Source organism: Mustela erminea, chromosome 4 (assembly GCF_009829155.1).
Source record: "Mustela erminea isolate mMusErm1 chromosome 4, mMusErm1.Pri, whole genome shotgun sequence".
Taxonomy (NCBI): domain Eukaryota; kingdom Metazoa; phylum Chordata; class Mammalia; order Carnivora; family Mustelidae; genus Mustela; species Mustela erminea.
Genome location: NC_045617.1, coordinates 97103421 through 97119756, shown reverse-complemented (window position 1 = coordinate 97119756; position 16336 = coordinate 97103421). Strand labels below are relative to the sequence as shown.

Here is a 16336-nt window from a genome sequence, read left to right as displayed (position 1 = left end):
GTTCTGATTTCCCATATTGGACAACCAAATATCTCCTTAGGTTTGTAATTTATCTGCTTCTGAGAGTCCCAGTTGTCAAATCTCTTGAAGAACCAGGCCTTTAGAGACACTTTATAACCTGCCCTCTAATTTCACTATTGTTAATTGCCTGATTTACCTGACAAGAGCCATTTCCTATGGGGAATGTATATTGTTCCCTCCTGTGGGCTGTACCTTTCACAAATGCATTATCACTTAAATATCACAAATCCAGTTAGCTTCTGTCAGCACACCACTGTCTTCTTTTGTTGTTGTTGTTTTCCCCCCAAAGAGGCAAACTGTTGGAGCAGACATGCTTCAGGTTATATTTCCATTTTCTTAATTTAAGTATAAATCATGTTCCTACCCTCTACCCTCTCATCTTCAGGTTCTAACCCTCTTCTACTCTGGCCTTAAACCTAGACCCTAGACTAGGTCTAGGTAGAATAGATCCTACCCATTTCTTGTCCTAACTTTCCTTAAAATCCCTAGCACTATTATCTACCTTCCCTTCCACTCTCACACGTGCTTAGCTCAGCTGATTAACCCCATATTTTATTCTCTTTGTCTTTTCCCTTCTGCTTTCCTCCAGCTTATCAATAAACCCAGAAAGCAACAGGGCCCGGTTGATTTGTTAGTAATTATGAGCACACTGTTCCTGCTCATGGAACCCAGAGATGACTAAGATAGGTTTAAAGCGACAGCAGGAAATGGTAAGGAAATGGAGCATAGCAAAACTCAGCGTGAAGCTTTCAGTTCTTTACATGTTTACAATTTTCTGTGCATATATTAAAACCGGTGTTTTTTTTCCTCCCTGTTTGGTTCTCCATTGCATATTATGACCAACTCCTGGATGTTACATCCACAAAACTTGCTCCCTTCTTTTTTTTTTTTTTTCTTGCATTATATTGGGGAGAAGAAGAAAGGTTTAAAACTGATCAATGTTTCATTACAGTGACTGGAATTTTATATAAGAAGAAGAAAGACTGATTAGAGAAAGTATTATTCATTAGTGGACTACAGAGAGCCAAATGGTTAATAGACCAGCACTTAATCTGTATTCTTTAAACAAGTATGAAATTGGAGCCTTGATATCTTTGTATTTGATTGCAAACAGACCCCCTATGGCTCTGATTTGCTGGTGTCGAGGAAGGGAAGAAATGAACCCATTTAATAGATTCAAGGGTAAGTCCCCCCTGAAAGATACTCAGACTTAAATATATCTGCTACACCAGGAAGCTACCAAGAGGTTGAACATTGCTTGAAATAATTACTTCTCACCAGCAGAACATCCCCTTCCTTTATACTTGCATTGTTTCTAATCTACCTGAGGGCTAAATGTTATTTCACATGGATATATAGCACATCTATAAATGTGAGCACCAAATTCCTGGAAAGAAAAATAAGAGGATTCTTACAAAGAAAGCTAGAATATAAAGAACTACAAACATCCAGGGTTAACATCCCTCTAGGGACAAAGTCTTAAGAGTCTAGAAACTGAATTGGGTCCCATCACTTACTCTGTGTGTGGGACCTTGAGAAAGTCATTTATCTTCTCTCTGTCTCAGTTTTTTCACTGGGAGTGGAAGGGGGTGGGATTTGGAGAAGAGTGACTAACCTTTCCAACTTTGAAATTCTGTGAACTCTGATTACTCCCTGGGTGGCTGGAATGTATCTTAGAATCTCCAGTTGAATAAATACCTGTTGGGATCCAAGTCAGCCCTGGAAATGCGAACCTCTTCCTTTGAGGGGAAACTCATACCTTTTCAGAGGCTCTGACACACTCTTGGTGCTTTTTACCTTCTAGGTCAGAAGGAAGAATCCTAACATTGCAATGAAATTGGCAATTTCTTCATAACCCTTTACCCGCCCCAAAGAAAATCCACACTAACCAAAGTGTTTATATGGGGAAGGGGCCAGAACTAACGGGAAAAAAAAAGTGGGAGAGAACTGAGGTTGAACTGAAACTAACCAAACAGGATATCCCTAAGACCAATCAAAATGCCCCACAGTCACATTTGAACCTTGGATTCCAGCCATGCAAGCCTTTCCAAGAAATCCCAGTGTATTTTCTGCTCTCTAAGGTGTCAAGCCGATTGCATATTAGCCTCTGATTTGCACCGAAAACTTTTTCTTAAAGCCTAGGTGAGCCTTTTTTAAATTTAAGCTATAGGATGGTGGCAGTGATCATTTGTATCAGTTGGGCACTAACCTGCCCCCTCCCCAGCCCAGATTCCTAATCTTAATGGAACTGAGAGTTAAGAATGATTTTTTAATGTCTCGTTGGATTTTTAGACTGTTAATGTACCGAATCCTTCTCATTATTACTTTATTGATTGCTCATTGACCAGCCCCCTTCAAATCGTATTAACCACCCTCTGCCGGTTTAGATTAGGAGAGTTTAAAAAGCACCTTTCATTACTCCCTCCACTCCTGCCTTGGAGTTGAGACTCGGCATCTTAATGGGAGCTCTAATGGGGCAGCTAAGAGGAGAGGGGCCACGGTCCCTGCCGATTGCATTAATAGCTCAAAGGGGGCCAATACAGAAAATTAGCCGTAAACGAGCTCTGGAGATCTTCAAATGAAAGAGCCATTTATCACGCTGGCTACCTTCACTCCACTCGTTTGCTCTCTCTACTGGGAACAACTCATTTCCTCTTAACTAAATTACTTCAGAAATGTCAGCTAAGCCCAGATAGCAAACATAACAAGAGAGCTAGCTTATAATCTATGGGGTGATATCAACACGGGTGAAAAATTGGACTGGTTAAATTTTAGGAGGGGGCCCTTCAATATTTAGAGTGAGAGACATAAAGATATATATCCTTTATGCCCAAGTCTTCTGGCTTCAGTATACATAATGGCAGAGACATCCGAACCTGGATCAGTGGCTGCACTTTCATTAACGAGGCAGACTTTTTAAAATCTCTCTACAAAACATAATTTTTTTAAAAAAAAATCGCTCTAAAAGCCCAGTAGAACATAAATAAAGTAACCAAGTCCCTTTCTAGTTGTTGAAATTAAGAAAATTTAGTTCAGAAACTTAATTACCTCCTTTTTTTATGAAAGTAATCTCTGGGAGAGATCCCTTAAAGGGGAGGGGAGGGGACAAAGATGAGAGACCAGAGGGCCAGGAAGCAAGTGAATCCATACCCTTAAGTGGTTCATAGTTATCTAGAACAGTAAATCAACCACTTATTCCTATTTTACCTATGCCTCTCTAAATATAAACATATATTAGGATCTTTTCTTCATGTAATAAAGCAAATACCTGAAATATTAAATAATGGAGTTAACCTAACACTGCATATTCATACCTTGCCCTCTAACTCAATAAAGTTACTGGGATGCCACTTAGTTGTTTAAAGCTGCACAAAGTCTTTTTTAAAAAGGCTTTCAGAGCCAGAAAAAGTACTCCATGTCTTCAAAATAGAACCAGCAACTTCAGTCAATATTCTCCTTTTCTTATTACCGTAGATACCCTTCTACATAGGTAATCACATTTTGCTGACAAACATTTACAAGCCCTGAAACCCAAGCATCCCACATCTAAGAACATTTTCAGCTCCGTTTTGTTAAGCAAGCTAAGTTCCAAATATTTTTATTGGCCTGCCTATTAATAACATTTCTGATTGGTCATCTGTTGGGCATGCCCCACTGACAGCCCAAATGTTGTTTCTAGGATACAGAACCCTAAGATAAGGGGTTCAAGTCTTCCGTGAAAAGGGAGGGGGAGCTGAAACAAAAAAGCCAATGGAGAAGTGCCTCCCCACCCTCCCCTACTCACCCCCATCAACCAGCAATTAACCAAAAGAGAAGGACACCAGAGGAAATGGTGAAAGTGAGTTGTCAGCACAGTTGCAAATCTAAGCACCAAGACTGGGTGTCTGAGCAAACCCAAAAGCTGGCATTAAAAACTGGAGTGATACTATCTAAAATAATAATAATAATAAATAAAATAAAAAAATGAAATGATACTATCTAAAGAAGAGAGGGAGGGATGTTTGGAGCAACACTTAAAATAAATAGTTTTGCCCCAAAGCTTACTATTTCTTCTTCAGGATATTACATTCCAAAGCCAAATGGCATTATTCCAAGTACAGCTCTCCCCCTCCCATCCTCCACCTCTTAAAGCCACTTTTTCTGTCTGTAGAAAAGAAGATAATTTAGAATACCTAACCCTGTTTGGAATTCTGACTTCACAGCGCTCCTACTGTAACAGCTTGACTTTGGGTTACTTTCCAAAGCACTTTTTCTTCAATTATTCTTGTGAGTGTTATGTGGCTCAAATTAATCATAAATGACTGAAACTAGAGATTGTTCACACCAAATATAAGGACGGGCCTTTTTCCAGAATCGATAAGCAAGGGTTACAGTAGTTAAAATTTTATCTCCAAATACCAGTTCTTGTGATAATTAAAGATTGCACTGTTTACACATTCAGGCTCCTAAATAGTGGCATGTGAGTGACATTCGGGCCTTTCCGCAGCCACACTAATCGCCAGGCATTCTCTCAGTGACTGTCAGAAGAGAGGGGGAAAAATTAAGCAGCTGCAATACGCCCGAAATGAGTTATTGTAATTACATTTAATTAGTTTAATTAGTTAATTATTTTGCTTACAGCTGTACAAGAGACTGCAAACATTTGTTAATATCACATGCCCTTTAACAGTATGGGGTGATTCCACAGTCACACTAAATCATGAATGCATATGTAGAAAGATTTAGGAATGGGCATAGGCTGTCTCAACGTCTTAGGATGTGCATATTTAGCAACACATTTGGCACAATTTTTAAAAACATAATAAGAAACAACTCCTAAAACACAGGGAACTGGAAACAGAATTACCACACACACACACCCCAAATACAAAAACAAGAAGAGGAACTATCTCAACAACTTTGGGTTTAGCCCAGCAAATTCCAGTTATCAATGAAATAATTATAGCACATTTCTGAAAGCAGTGTTTCCTAGTCAATTTCAAACATGATGGTAGTTCAGTTATTTAAGATACATCTAGAATTGCTACCAAATGTACCCTGAGAAAAATACCAATAGTCTCTGTCCCTCTGTGTCTTATCTGGGCTTCTGCCTTTGGTTGCCCCCACCCCCAAATTTCCTTCTTCCAGACATACCTTTTTCATCTGGACAGTCCCTGTCCTATGACTATGAACAAACATTTCTGTCTTCTAAAATAACTACCCCCCCCCCCCAAAGTGAAAGCACATAAAGACATGACTGCACAGGAAAACTTTGCTTACTTTTGGGAGGGATAATCCATACCTTTTTTTATGACAGACTGGTCCAATAGATTCATGCCGCTGTTATTGGCATCTTCAACTGACTGTGAATATAAAAACATCACTATTCAAATTGACTGGATATTAAAGAATTGCACACATAAATCATGTCATTCCAAACTGGAGTTTCTGTTATTTCCATTTATATTAATTCACAAAGGGAGGTTTTATTATTATCATTATTACCTCCAAATCAACATGGAAATGAAATTCACCCAAATTATAAATTCTTCCAATGGAAGCAGAGGAAAAAGGAAACTGGGAGAGACATCTGGGATGCAGTATTGGTTTAGTTATTATATTAAACATAGATGTTACACAGACATATAAAATTTTATATTATTTGCTCTTATGAATTGTGAAAATTTGGCAATAGCTGAAAGATTTTCACCAATATTAGTAAGAATAATTTCTGTTTTCAATTTTATCCCAGCACATCTTAACCCTAGAGTCATTTTACAAATACATAATAGTTTACATTATGGGATTTTAATTAAAGTCTGAGCAATTTGGAATGGAATGCAAACAGCAACACATAGGAACACGTTTGCAAGCTGGCAGGACCGCACACCCATGCAGTCCATACACGTCCTTGTGTGCTATGAATTTCCTGCTGCATGATAATCCCTGAGAGGAACCTGCACAATTTGTTCCCCACCCCCATCCTGCTGCTGCTATTTCCCAGCAAGAAACACACCTGTTAGGAGGGAAGTAACTACAGGCACACAGATACAGAGACTCAGATCCTCCCAGGCAGCACTTAGGTAATAATGGCAAAGAGCATTCGTCTTCTGTGCCACAGTCTTATCCTAAAAAAGGGAAGTTTCAGCCCTGGGTGTTGGCAGCACTTCTGAGGGGAAACAGCTGTTGGAATGAGTTTCTTTTCTTTCTCCCTTTTTCTCTTTCTCTCTTTCTTTCTTTGGAATGAGTTTCTTACTGTCAGGATGCACAAGAACAGAGTTCTGGCTGTGTATCCCAGAGCATCCAAAACTCCCTCCTCCAATTCCCAAAGAAAAATAAATACTAGGTCTTTCTAAAATGTACTGCTGCTTTCCCTGATTCTTAGAAACCTAAGTTTGGACCAGTTTGTCACCCACTCTACAGAGAAATAAAAAGCAAAGGACTTGAGAGTGAAGCTATGTTTTCACAGCACCTTCCACCCACTCACGCTGCATCCCCAGACAGGGCGTGTGTTCATCACAAGGAGGAGACTGTCTACCCCAAACAAGCAGCACATTAGAAATGAGATGATCTAATCGCGAAGGGAGCATGTTAATTTGTTTCTTTTCGTTTTTAATAGTCACTCTTCAGTTGTCGGAAAGGTGAGGAAAATTGTTATTCTCTGTAAGAACCGTTTTCCATGTTGCAACATGCCATGTACATATTAAGAAATAGTAAAAACTTCTTTAATAGTAAATACTTCATATAACTTGTTTGAAACTCCTCAGGAGACCCTGCCACACACACACACACACACACACACACACACACACACACACACACACGATTCACACCTTGCTATGCTCACGTGTCTACAATGCGAGGTATCCACTCAAGACAAAAATAATCGCCCGTGTCTGGGGGCGGGCTGACCAGGGATCTCAGAGGCCAGGACCCAGGCGCCCCCACACCTCACCCTTACATCGATACGTAAATATGTATATACGCCTCATCAGCGACGTGGGGTAGTTGTGGTAGTTAATGAGAAGGCTCTTGTCTGATTTTCTATCTAATTACGGCCGCCTGCTGGGTTTTTGTACAGGATATTCACGCAGCATGCTGGCGCTTAATCGTCACAGGGAGGATCGTAAAGATTTAATTAGGACTGCATGCGGAAGCGCAGAAAAACAACTCAGACTCGTAATTACTAGACTTCTTTAGTTAAAAGTGATACCAGGGGTTGCTTTAAGACACTAGAGTGTGTTTGAGAGAGAGAGTGTGTGTGTGTGTGGTGGATTTGACAACATCCTGATATGTTTATACTCAGGGGTAGTAGAGGTGAGAGAGGTTAGAGAGCAAAGACCGGAGAGAAGAGGCGTTCACGACAACTGAACTCCAAGCTAGGTGTCATCTCACTCCACCTTCCTTTCTGATGCTGTTTTTCTGAGTTTTTAACACTACACCCCCTAACATACATACACACAATGGGTGAAATGTAGCATACCCAGAATCCAAACAGCGATTTGCTAGTTTAATAGCCCCTGCGAGTAAATTGAAATAGAAATTGACAGGGTTTTATAGTTTCGTTTAAAAAATATTAGAAGCATTTGGTTAATTATCTCCCGTCCTTCTCTTCTCTCACGGTCCGGGCGGTGGCCCTCTGCGTGTGTGTCCGGGTCACCCAACACACCCCCACACCAAGCCTCGGCCAGGTGAGTACCCCTCGCTGTGAAGCCCAATGGCCCAGCAGCGCCCTGGGGATCTGTCTGGTCTGCGGCTGGGGGCAGGGGTGGGGGGGGGGCGGGGGATGGTGGTGGGGGGTTGGATCCGGAACCCAGAACAGGTTCTTGAGATCCAACAGTGACTGAAGCCCAGGCCGAGGCACTCTCTGGTCCCTTCTTAAAGACTGGTCGGGCGCAGCCAACCCAATCTGTTGCTGCAGGAAACGGCGAGATCCCCACAGACTCTTGTAACTTCAGCTCCCCCCACCTTGCCCCAGTGCGCTCCAGATCCCTAATTCGGAAGTGGGTCCTCCAAGATGGAGCAGATGGGGCACAGCCTCTGCACTCGGGGCTCTGGTCCTAGGTACATCTTCTACCCTTTCTTCGTCACCTGTCCCGTGTCACGTCAAGCACACCCAGGCCTTGGAAGGCCTGTCATGGCCACGGAAGCAGAGATCGTCCCCGCTGCCTGGGACAGGCGTGGGGGTGTCCCCCCCCAACCCCCCTGCACTGAGGGTCGTCCAGATAAAGTCCGGCGAACCACCCCACCTCGCCAGAGGAGCAGCTGCGAAGCTTCTGCTGGAGGAACCCGGCAGAGGTGTGTGGGTGGGGAGCACGCGTGGGCCAGGGCCTGCGCCTTCTCTCCTCCCGGCTTTCTGCACCTCGCAGTCCGAGTTCCGACGCAACAACTCAGCCTGCCGCGCTACCCCTGGACGAGGCTGTTCTCCCCAACACACACTGAACTGCTCTTGTTCTCTCGTCCTCTGCATTTGGCCAAACACTCAAAACCCCTTACTATTATGTCTTTAGAAACTAATCTAAACCTAAACTAAACTAAAACTAAAGAACTGTATTCCCTCTTTTAGGGCAATTCCTGGGTTCAGTTGACTAAGTCACTCCGCTGCGGGGTGATGGTGACGCGGCTAGTGTGTTGGCATTGCCAACAGCATTGGTGATGAGTTGATCCACTTTCACTATCTGGCACTTTGAGGGCACCCAGGAAGGTTAATTTAAGAACTTACCCCCCCCCCCCCGCGAAAACACACTCATTACCCCCGTACATTTTAAAAAAAGCTATTAAATATTTCTTTCTTGTATGGTATTCCAAAAAAAGCAATCCCTCCAGACGGGGATAATAAAGCTTGATTAAACCAACAGAACTATCATTCTTATTACTATGGGCAAATCCAACCACAAATCAGGTGATTCCATCATTTTTGGAAATAATAAATAACTGAATTTCCTCTAAAACAATAAACCATCATTAACTACACACAGGCAACATTTGATGCTGTCACCACATTTTAACTGTTCGAAATACATTCTTTTTCAAGTAAGGTAAAAAAGGACTCAAGTACTCTTTTTTCTTCCCCATTTCATTTTTCTTTGCTTTAGAGGTATGTCTAAAATGATGCATAATATACACAACTATGCCAATGAGACCGAAGTGTCAAATACCTCTCAACCATATTTATCTTTTTTGCAGACTATTTAAATTAGGGAGCAAAGAGAGACCTGCTCAGAATCATCCAGACACTTTTTAGAAATCATTTCTTTGATGTTTCTTTGTTTAGTTTAACCAAGTATTCTCAACCAAATCAAGCTCCATTGTGTAGGTTGCAGATGGGTTAGGGAGTGGGTGGGGGGAGTGTTTTGAGCCTTTTGTTTTAAGAAACAAACACGTGATGCCTCTTTAACTGGGATAGTGGCTTTGGGGAGAGGAGAATATTAACAGAGGGGGAGGACTGGGGAGGGATGTGAAGAATATTGCTCCACAGTCATTTAATGGCTCAAAAGGTGAAAACAATCTCCAAAATGGTATGTGCCCTCTTGGACTCCCAAGCAGAATTATGGCTTTCTGGGTCTCTCCCCACAATTATTCCATTTCTCAGGAGATGACTCTGGAACTCAGTTATCTTGAAAAAGGGCTCAGCAGCTTATGAGACATTCAAAATAGGACCGAGTTTGGACAATCATAGCACATGTTTTTCTTCCCATGTGCTTTGTCATGCTTAACATCCAGCAGGAACCTCTGGAGCCGGAGAGGACCCTGTGCCTCTCTGCTGAAGCTCCAGACTCCAGGCAGCCCAGTCTGTCACCTGCCTTGTCAGGAGGCCAGGCCCCTAAGGGACATGTATGGGGAGTTGGTTGGGAAGGGTACCCAGCTGGGTGGCACCAAGTACAAGAGAGTAGGAATTAGCTAAGGCAAGACAAAAAACATCTAACCTTAACTCTAATGATGCTAAACTACCAACACACACAAATATTCTTCTCCTTCCTGATTTCAAGTGGTTCCAGCTTTCATAATCGGACCTCCAGAAATCGCTGCTACAGGGCCATACCAGTACAACACAGAAACAGTTATATATATATGGTGTCCAGCTATTCCTGTTCTAAAGAGGGAAGCTACCTCCCCCAGAAGATACGGAGCTGCCCCTCCCCCACCCCTCCCATCTCCCAGGGGCATTCGCTATTTATTTATTTATTGTCCTTTTCATTTGTTTGTTTGTGGTTACCTGGACGTCTTCCATTCCGGGGTGGCCGAGGCCGTGCAGCGAGAGGCTGTCACCCATGCCCGCGTCCAGGCCGTGGTGCGCCGAATGCAGCAGCACGTCTGGCCGGCGGACCGAGTGGTAGTCCCTCCGGGGGTCGAGGCCCGAGAGCTGGGGCAAGGCTGCCCGAGGCTGGGGCAGGAGAGAGCCGGCTTCCGAACCCACTTCTTGCCGCTGCCGTTGTCCCCAGGGATGCTGCTGGGGCTGGTGCAGTGGGTTCAGGGAGTAGGGGTCGTTGACGTGGGAGTAGGGATCCTGGCTCTGGTGGTAGGGAAGCGGTTGGTAGGGAGGCGGGAAGTAGGGCGGCTGGAAGTCTGACGACGGGGTGTGGGACAGCGGCGGGGCGCTGGAGTAAGGTCCTTGGGATACCGAGCCCAGCTGGGAGAGCCTGGAGCTGTGGCTCGGGACGCCATCGTGCCGGTCCTGGGAGCGGAGAGAAGAGAGAGAGAAACAGAGTGACAGAGACAGACAGAAAGAGGGAGAGAGAAAGAGAGAGAGAGAGAGAGAGAGAGACAGAGAAAGAGAGAGAGAGAGAAAGAAAAAAAAAAATACAAGCGACTAATGGAGAAGCCCGGCTTCCGTATATTCTTCCCAGGACAGGGAAAGCAAGAGTCTGAAACTTATACTCCCAAGTTGACTCAGAGGGCACATGATTTCAACAATTCCAAATGCCAGGCTTTGGGGGGAAAATGGGGAGAATCACCACCCACTTAACCAATATCTGAGCCTTGTGTTGAGAGTGTAAACGGGCAAAAGGAGTGAGGGTAAAGTAACTATGTATGGGGAGAGAGTCTAAATTCCTTGGTTAAAAATACAGTAGCCTTATACATAGCATTTCCTCTTCTGGGTATTTTAAACTATTTTTTTCTAACTCTTTCAGAGGTCCAAAGCATAACAAATGAAACTCCATACTTTTGCTGTGCTGCTCCTCCTGTTCAAAACCAACTTCTGCCCTCCCTGGCAACCCAGCCGGCTGACCAAAGAGCTCCGCACAGGAACCTGATAATTCCAGGAGCTCTGAGGAATCTGCCTGCTCTGAGTTCCCAGTCACCCCTCCCTCCCCACGAGGAATTAAATAATTTAAATAGTATTTGATTGGAATGACTCTCATTTGAAATCATATCCTGAACCCACGTTAAATTAAGTTGAATTGTGGTTCTGAGGAGTTGTTTCTAAGGTTGCCTTTCTGTATTTAATGCTATTAAACTCCAGGGTGTGAAAATGAAGGACTTGGGGTTGGGAGGGAAAAACAAGAAAAACCCAGACAACTTACTGTTGGGTCTCTCTGGAGTGGCAAACTAAGTGGAAGGAGAGGGGGGGAGGTGTGTGTGTGAGGAATGTGTAAGTTTCTCCCTCTCCTCTGTGGAAAAGCCTTGGTAAAGTCCCTATGGTTCTTTTTGGAGAAACAGTCACCTAAATTTCCAAACTGCAATGGCAAATAAAAAGTTTTTCTCTGAGGCCTCCCCCCTTCCCAGCTGACTCATGGAGCTCAGACGGAGAACACACAATGCAGAGAGAAGCAGCTGCAGCCTCGTCCAATTATGGTGCTAAATTACCAAGCCAAAGGCGCTCAAAGGAAGACAGAGACAGAGAGAGTGAGACACACGCACAGAGACGGAGAGACAGAGAGACAGTGAGAGGAGGGAGCATGCAATTCTGGTACAACGTGAATCCAAACTCACCATGGATGAATAGGTGTGGACTAACATCTGGAAAAAAAAGCCTGGTTACTGCTCAAAATCAAACAATGATTAAAAAAAAAAAATCAAGGAGTCCAGCAGAGAAACGAGCTGGACACAGGAGCCGAGCTTGAGGGGTTTCCAGGACAAGCCATCCAAAAAAAAAAAAAAAAAAAAAATCCCCCCACCACCCCCAAACAAGATTGGCGATGCCTGTCACACACAGACAGAACTGTTCATCGGTCTCTTGCTGTCTTTTTGGCCTCTTTTCTTCTGCCGCTTTTCGGGGGCTCCAGATGCAGTCCTCTTCCACCCGAAGCTGGGCTCAGACTGCTCGGGCGCCCCTTCCTCCCTCCGCTTGCCTACACCGCCTCATAATAATTGATATTCATGACTATTAATATTACACGAGTACTTTAAAGGGAGAATGGAGGACAAATGGAGCGTGAAGCAGCAGCGAGCGCAGAGCTCCCCTACTATTGTAAATGACGTTCATTCAGTGGAGAATTACTAGATGTAATCAGACGAGGGGGCTGGCAAAGGCAGACTGGGGAAAAAGTTTAGCAGGAAAGAGGCAGAACTTCAATTAACTGAGCCGGGGACACGCGTAAAGCAGCCCCTGCTCCTTTGGACAAGGCAGTGAGGGAGAGCATCGCTGGGGGCTTCTACAGAACGTAGGTGTCCTTGTTCCTGGAGAGGGACTTTCCTAATGGGAAGAACTGATCGCCCTAGGTGCTTTGTGTGCAGATTAAAAAACAAAATAAAAAGGCGTTGCCTCATCATTTGGAGGGGAGAGGAAAGTAAACCGGTGGGCCTGGTTGTTTACAGTGACGTTTAAAGACTTGTAATGAATACTGGAGATTATGCTTACTTTCTAAAGGACCAGGAGCGAGATGGGGGCTTTTCATCCCTTGTGTAGACTTTCCCTCCTTATACTGCTCCTACGACCCGTGATTTTTACCTCAGTTTAAAATATATGCAATCAATCTTCAAGTACACTAAACTTATCCTTTCCAGGCAAAGCCAGGGGCAACAGAAAACCTTTTTGGATGTTTCAGGAACCCGTTCAACTGGCCTGACTGCCATTTCTGTTAAAGTTCAACCTTCCTCCCGACTTAAAAAGGTTCCTTCCACAGGGTTACGGGTTCTCCTATATTATTGAGCAGAAAATTTAGGCAAATAGGGATACCTGCGATATTCTCTCTCTTCTCCCTCCCCCTCCTCTGTCTTCTCTCCTTCTCTTCCCCCCTCCCTCCCATTTTATCCTCCCGTCTCTACCCCTCTTCTACTGCACCCCTCCCTCTTCCTCTCTTCCTCTGTCAGTCCTTTTCTGCTCTCCCTCCCGCCTTCCCCATTTAGCCATTTACTTTTTCATCAACTAAGAACAAGTTTCATCCTGCTCACTTTTGGGAACCCACTGAAATCCCTGTATGCATATTCCGAGCTATTTACACACCGTGCCCCCGTCTCCGCCCGTCTCCTGCCCACTTCGGGCGCTCACATTCTTTAGGGTAGTTCTAGCGACTTCGACTTGACCATTATCCCGCCTGTTAGAGAAAGAAAAGGAGGCCGAACCGAAACAAGCCCCACCAGGCGGAGGCGCGGCTCTTCGTTACAGTCAATACCCAGCCACAAAAGAGGAAAGGAAAACCCTAATCATCGTTCCGCAGAAAGACGAGTCTCCTCAATCTCCCTTTCTGTCTCCGTATCTCTGTCACTCACACACACACACACACACACACACATGCACACACGCACACACACTTAGGAGCTGGCCGAGCTGGGGGCGGCGGGCTGCCTGCGGGACGCGGCGTCCAGGCGGCGGCGGGCCTCGGAGCCCGGGTCCGCCGGCTGAGAGCCGGCCGGCGGCGTCAGTCGGAGCTTCCCGGCCGCTGCAGTGCGCGGCCCATTATCCGCCAGGCGGCTCCCCGCCGGGCTTTCCCGAGTGGTCCCGGCGCGGAGGGGTCGCATTTTCTCCCCCACCCCACTGGTTTGGGGGCGCCTCTGTGCGTCCCGCCGCGGCCGCTGGGGACGGCCGACCGAGCGCTCCTGGCCCTCCCAGCCCGGGACTTTGCTTTCCCGTCCTCCCTCCTCGCTCCAACTTTTCCGCTTTACGGTCTCCGTCGCCCGGCTCTCCAGCTTCGACCTCCCCCCGCCTGGACTCGGCTGCGCCCGTCCTGGAAGCTTTTCTGTCTGTCCTGCCTCCCTCGACGTCTCCTCCAGCCTTCGCTTCCCTCTTGCCCTGGCACCTAAGTTCGGGTCTGCGGGGCCATTCCGCTCCGAGCGAAGTTCCGCGGGCCTCCGCCGACGTGCGCTCCCCGTCCCGCCGCGTGCCCCGTCCGGACGCCCGCCTCGCCCGCGAGCCCCGGAGCTGCCCCGCCGCCGCAGCGGTCGGCGCCCCGGACCGGGAAGGGCAGAGGCGGGCGCGGCCACGGCCCCGCCGGGCGGCACGCGCCCGCCCAGCGGCGGGCAACCTCCCCAGCCCGAGGAGAGTTGCGCAAACCCAGCGCCGGAGAGCCGGGCGCGCTGAACAAGGGCAGAACATTGAGTTAAAAATGCCCAGACGCTGGGTGGTTGGACGCACTGGCCCTCAAGAAAGCAAAACACAAGAAAAAATAAAAATAGAAATAAAAGATCTGTTAGGGCTCCTTGGCTTGGGCTTTGTCTGCACCCGTCTAGCCGTCTATCTACCTCCCTCTTTCTAATTTTCCGTCCTCTACTTGGATCCGTTGGTTATTGGTTTCAGAAATATTATTGAAAATAAAAATTAAAAGCCCGAGTCTGTTACGAATGAGGCTTGAAAATCTAATGCTCTCCCACACTCAAAACGACGAGAGCCTCTGCCTTTATCAGTCCCTATTTCCTCTGCCCACATTCAGTAGCACCGCATTCCCCATCGGAACCTTAAAGTGGGGGTGGGAGGGCGAGGAAGAGAGAAAGAAAAATAAAAGAAAAAAGAGAGAGCGCGCGAGAGAAATCTCCTCTAACTTCAAGTAGCCAGATTTCAACCTTAAAGTTCTTTTTCCGAATAGCGAAGTCTCCCCTCTGCCCCTTTTCTAAAAGTTAGAGAAAGCTGAGAAAACCGGCCGGAAATCTACGACTAAACGCCGAAAAATATATATCAGTTGGGGTGTCAAGAAGCTCAAATTCTCTATCTGCAAAGCTCTAAGATGCATCCGGGGGTGTCGGCTCACCTCATAGATATCTTCGTACTTGACATTCTCCACGAGCTTCCAGAGCATGATGGCAGCCTGGTCTCTAGGAGGTGAGTGCATTCATGTGAGGAGCAGATGTCTGGCTTCTCAGGACTCCGCTGTCTGTAATGATCCATCTATAATTGGAAATGGGGGATACACACCAAATCCGACGCTCCTCTCCCATCGCAACTTATATCTGTTGTCTCAAACAATAGGCTGGAGAAGTAAGCCTCAGCAGAGAGAAAAACATTATTACACACACAGGAGTTAGATGCAACCCACAGACTTATATATTATAAAAATCATAAACACGTATTTACACCCAGACACCCACATTGAGTTATATAAGCACCCCTGGGTCACGCAGAGTCTACAGGCTCCGAACATGCATTTAAAGGAGAGATAGTCGTTCATTGTGATTAATATAAATATACAGATTTAAAAACCTCTAGATGGAAAATGATGAATCATTGTAGCCACTGACTGAAGTCTTTACAATTCATAATGAGAAACCAGGGGGCCACGAGTCCCCCATTTTCTATGTAGATTTTAAAAGCAGGGCCATTTCTGAGATTTTTATACACAAAAGCTCCTATTCATGTGTGTTCAGCAGGAGGGTATTTTGAAAGCTGGATTTGGGGATTTTTTAGGGCAATCTCTCTGTATTGATGTCTACAAACTTTTTTTTTTTTTTTAAGCTGTACCTCTGTCAGTCTAGAACAACAACAACAAAAGCCAGCTCATGATGGTGACCATGTCTAATATTTTTTGGCCATTTTGCCCTACACATTTGGAAACTTAAATACTGTATGAACACCTCAGTCTGTCTTGTTTGTCGTTTCAAGGGTTGTTTGTGTGCATTTTCAACGAATTCTTTGTGCCTTGGCTAAAGTCTCCATATTATGAAGTGGGTTTTTTTTTCAGATGTTGGGAGCAACACATGCACACATTCACACACTGTTAATTCCAAGCCTTCTTTGCAGAGGCATAGGACATTGTATTTGCACAGTTGCCTATAACTTTTAAGTGGTTTTAATCATGGATAGTCAAGAAATGTTCACCTGAAGCCGTAGAAGATTTAAGCAGAATGTTCTTCAAAGAGATAGTGAAGATATTTACTATGTACAAATTTTGTTTTTGTTTAGAATGTATTTTCTCCCCCTTAGGTGAACTGTGTATTTTTTTTTTTCAAAAAGGAACAGATAAAC

The 16336-nt window shown here is 45.2% G+C and overlaps 1 protein-coding gene across 5 annotated transcripts in view; it reads right to left on the bottom strand.

Annotated features, from left to right (window-relative positions):
- Positions 1–15372, bottom strand: part of TFAP2B (transcription factor AP-2 beta) — a 29449-nt gene extending 14077 nt beyond the window's left edge. For 2 of the 5 annotated variants that reach the window (XR_004285054.1, XM_032340231.1), the window contains exons 1-4: positions 15126–15372; positions 11935–11961; positions 10217–10675; positions 5303–5363 (exon numbers count right to left, since the gene is read on the bottom strand). Coding sequence is in view for 4 of the 5 variants with exons in the window: in XM_032340231.1 (XP_032196122.1) it covers positions 5303–5363; positions 10217–10675; positions 11935–11961; positions 15126–15206 (628 nt within the window). In the remaining variant the exon portion in view is untranslated. Of the gene's footprint in view, positions 1–5302; positions 5364–10216; positions 10676–11934; positions 11962–13387; positions 13650–14180; positions 14197–15125 lie in introns of those variants that run through there. The other 3 variants (XM_032340234.1, XM_032340233.1, XM_032340232.1) reach the window with 3 other exon arrangements.
- Positions 15373–16336: the final 964 nt, after the last annotated feature.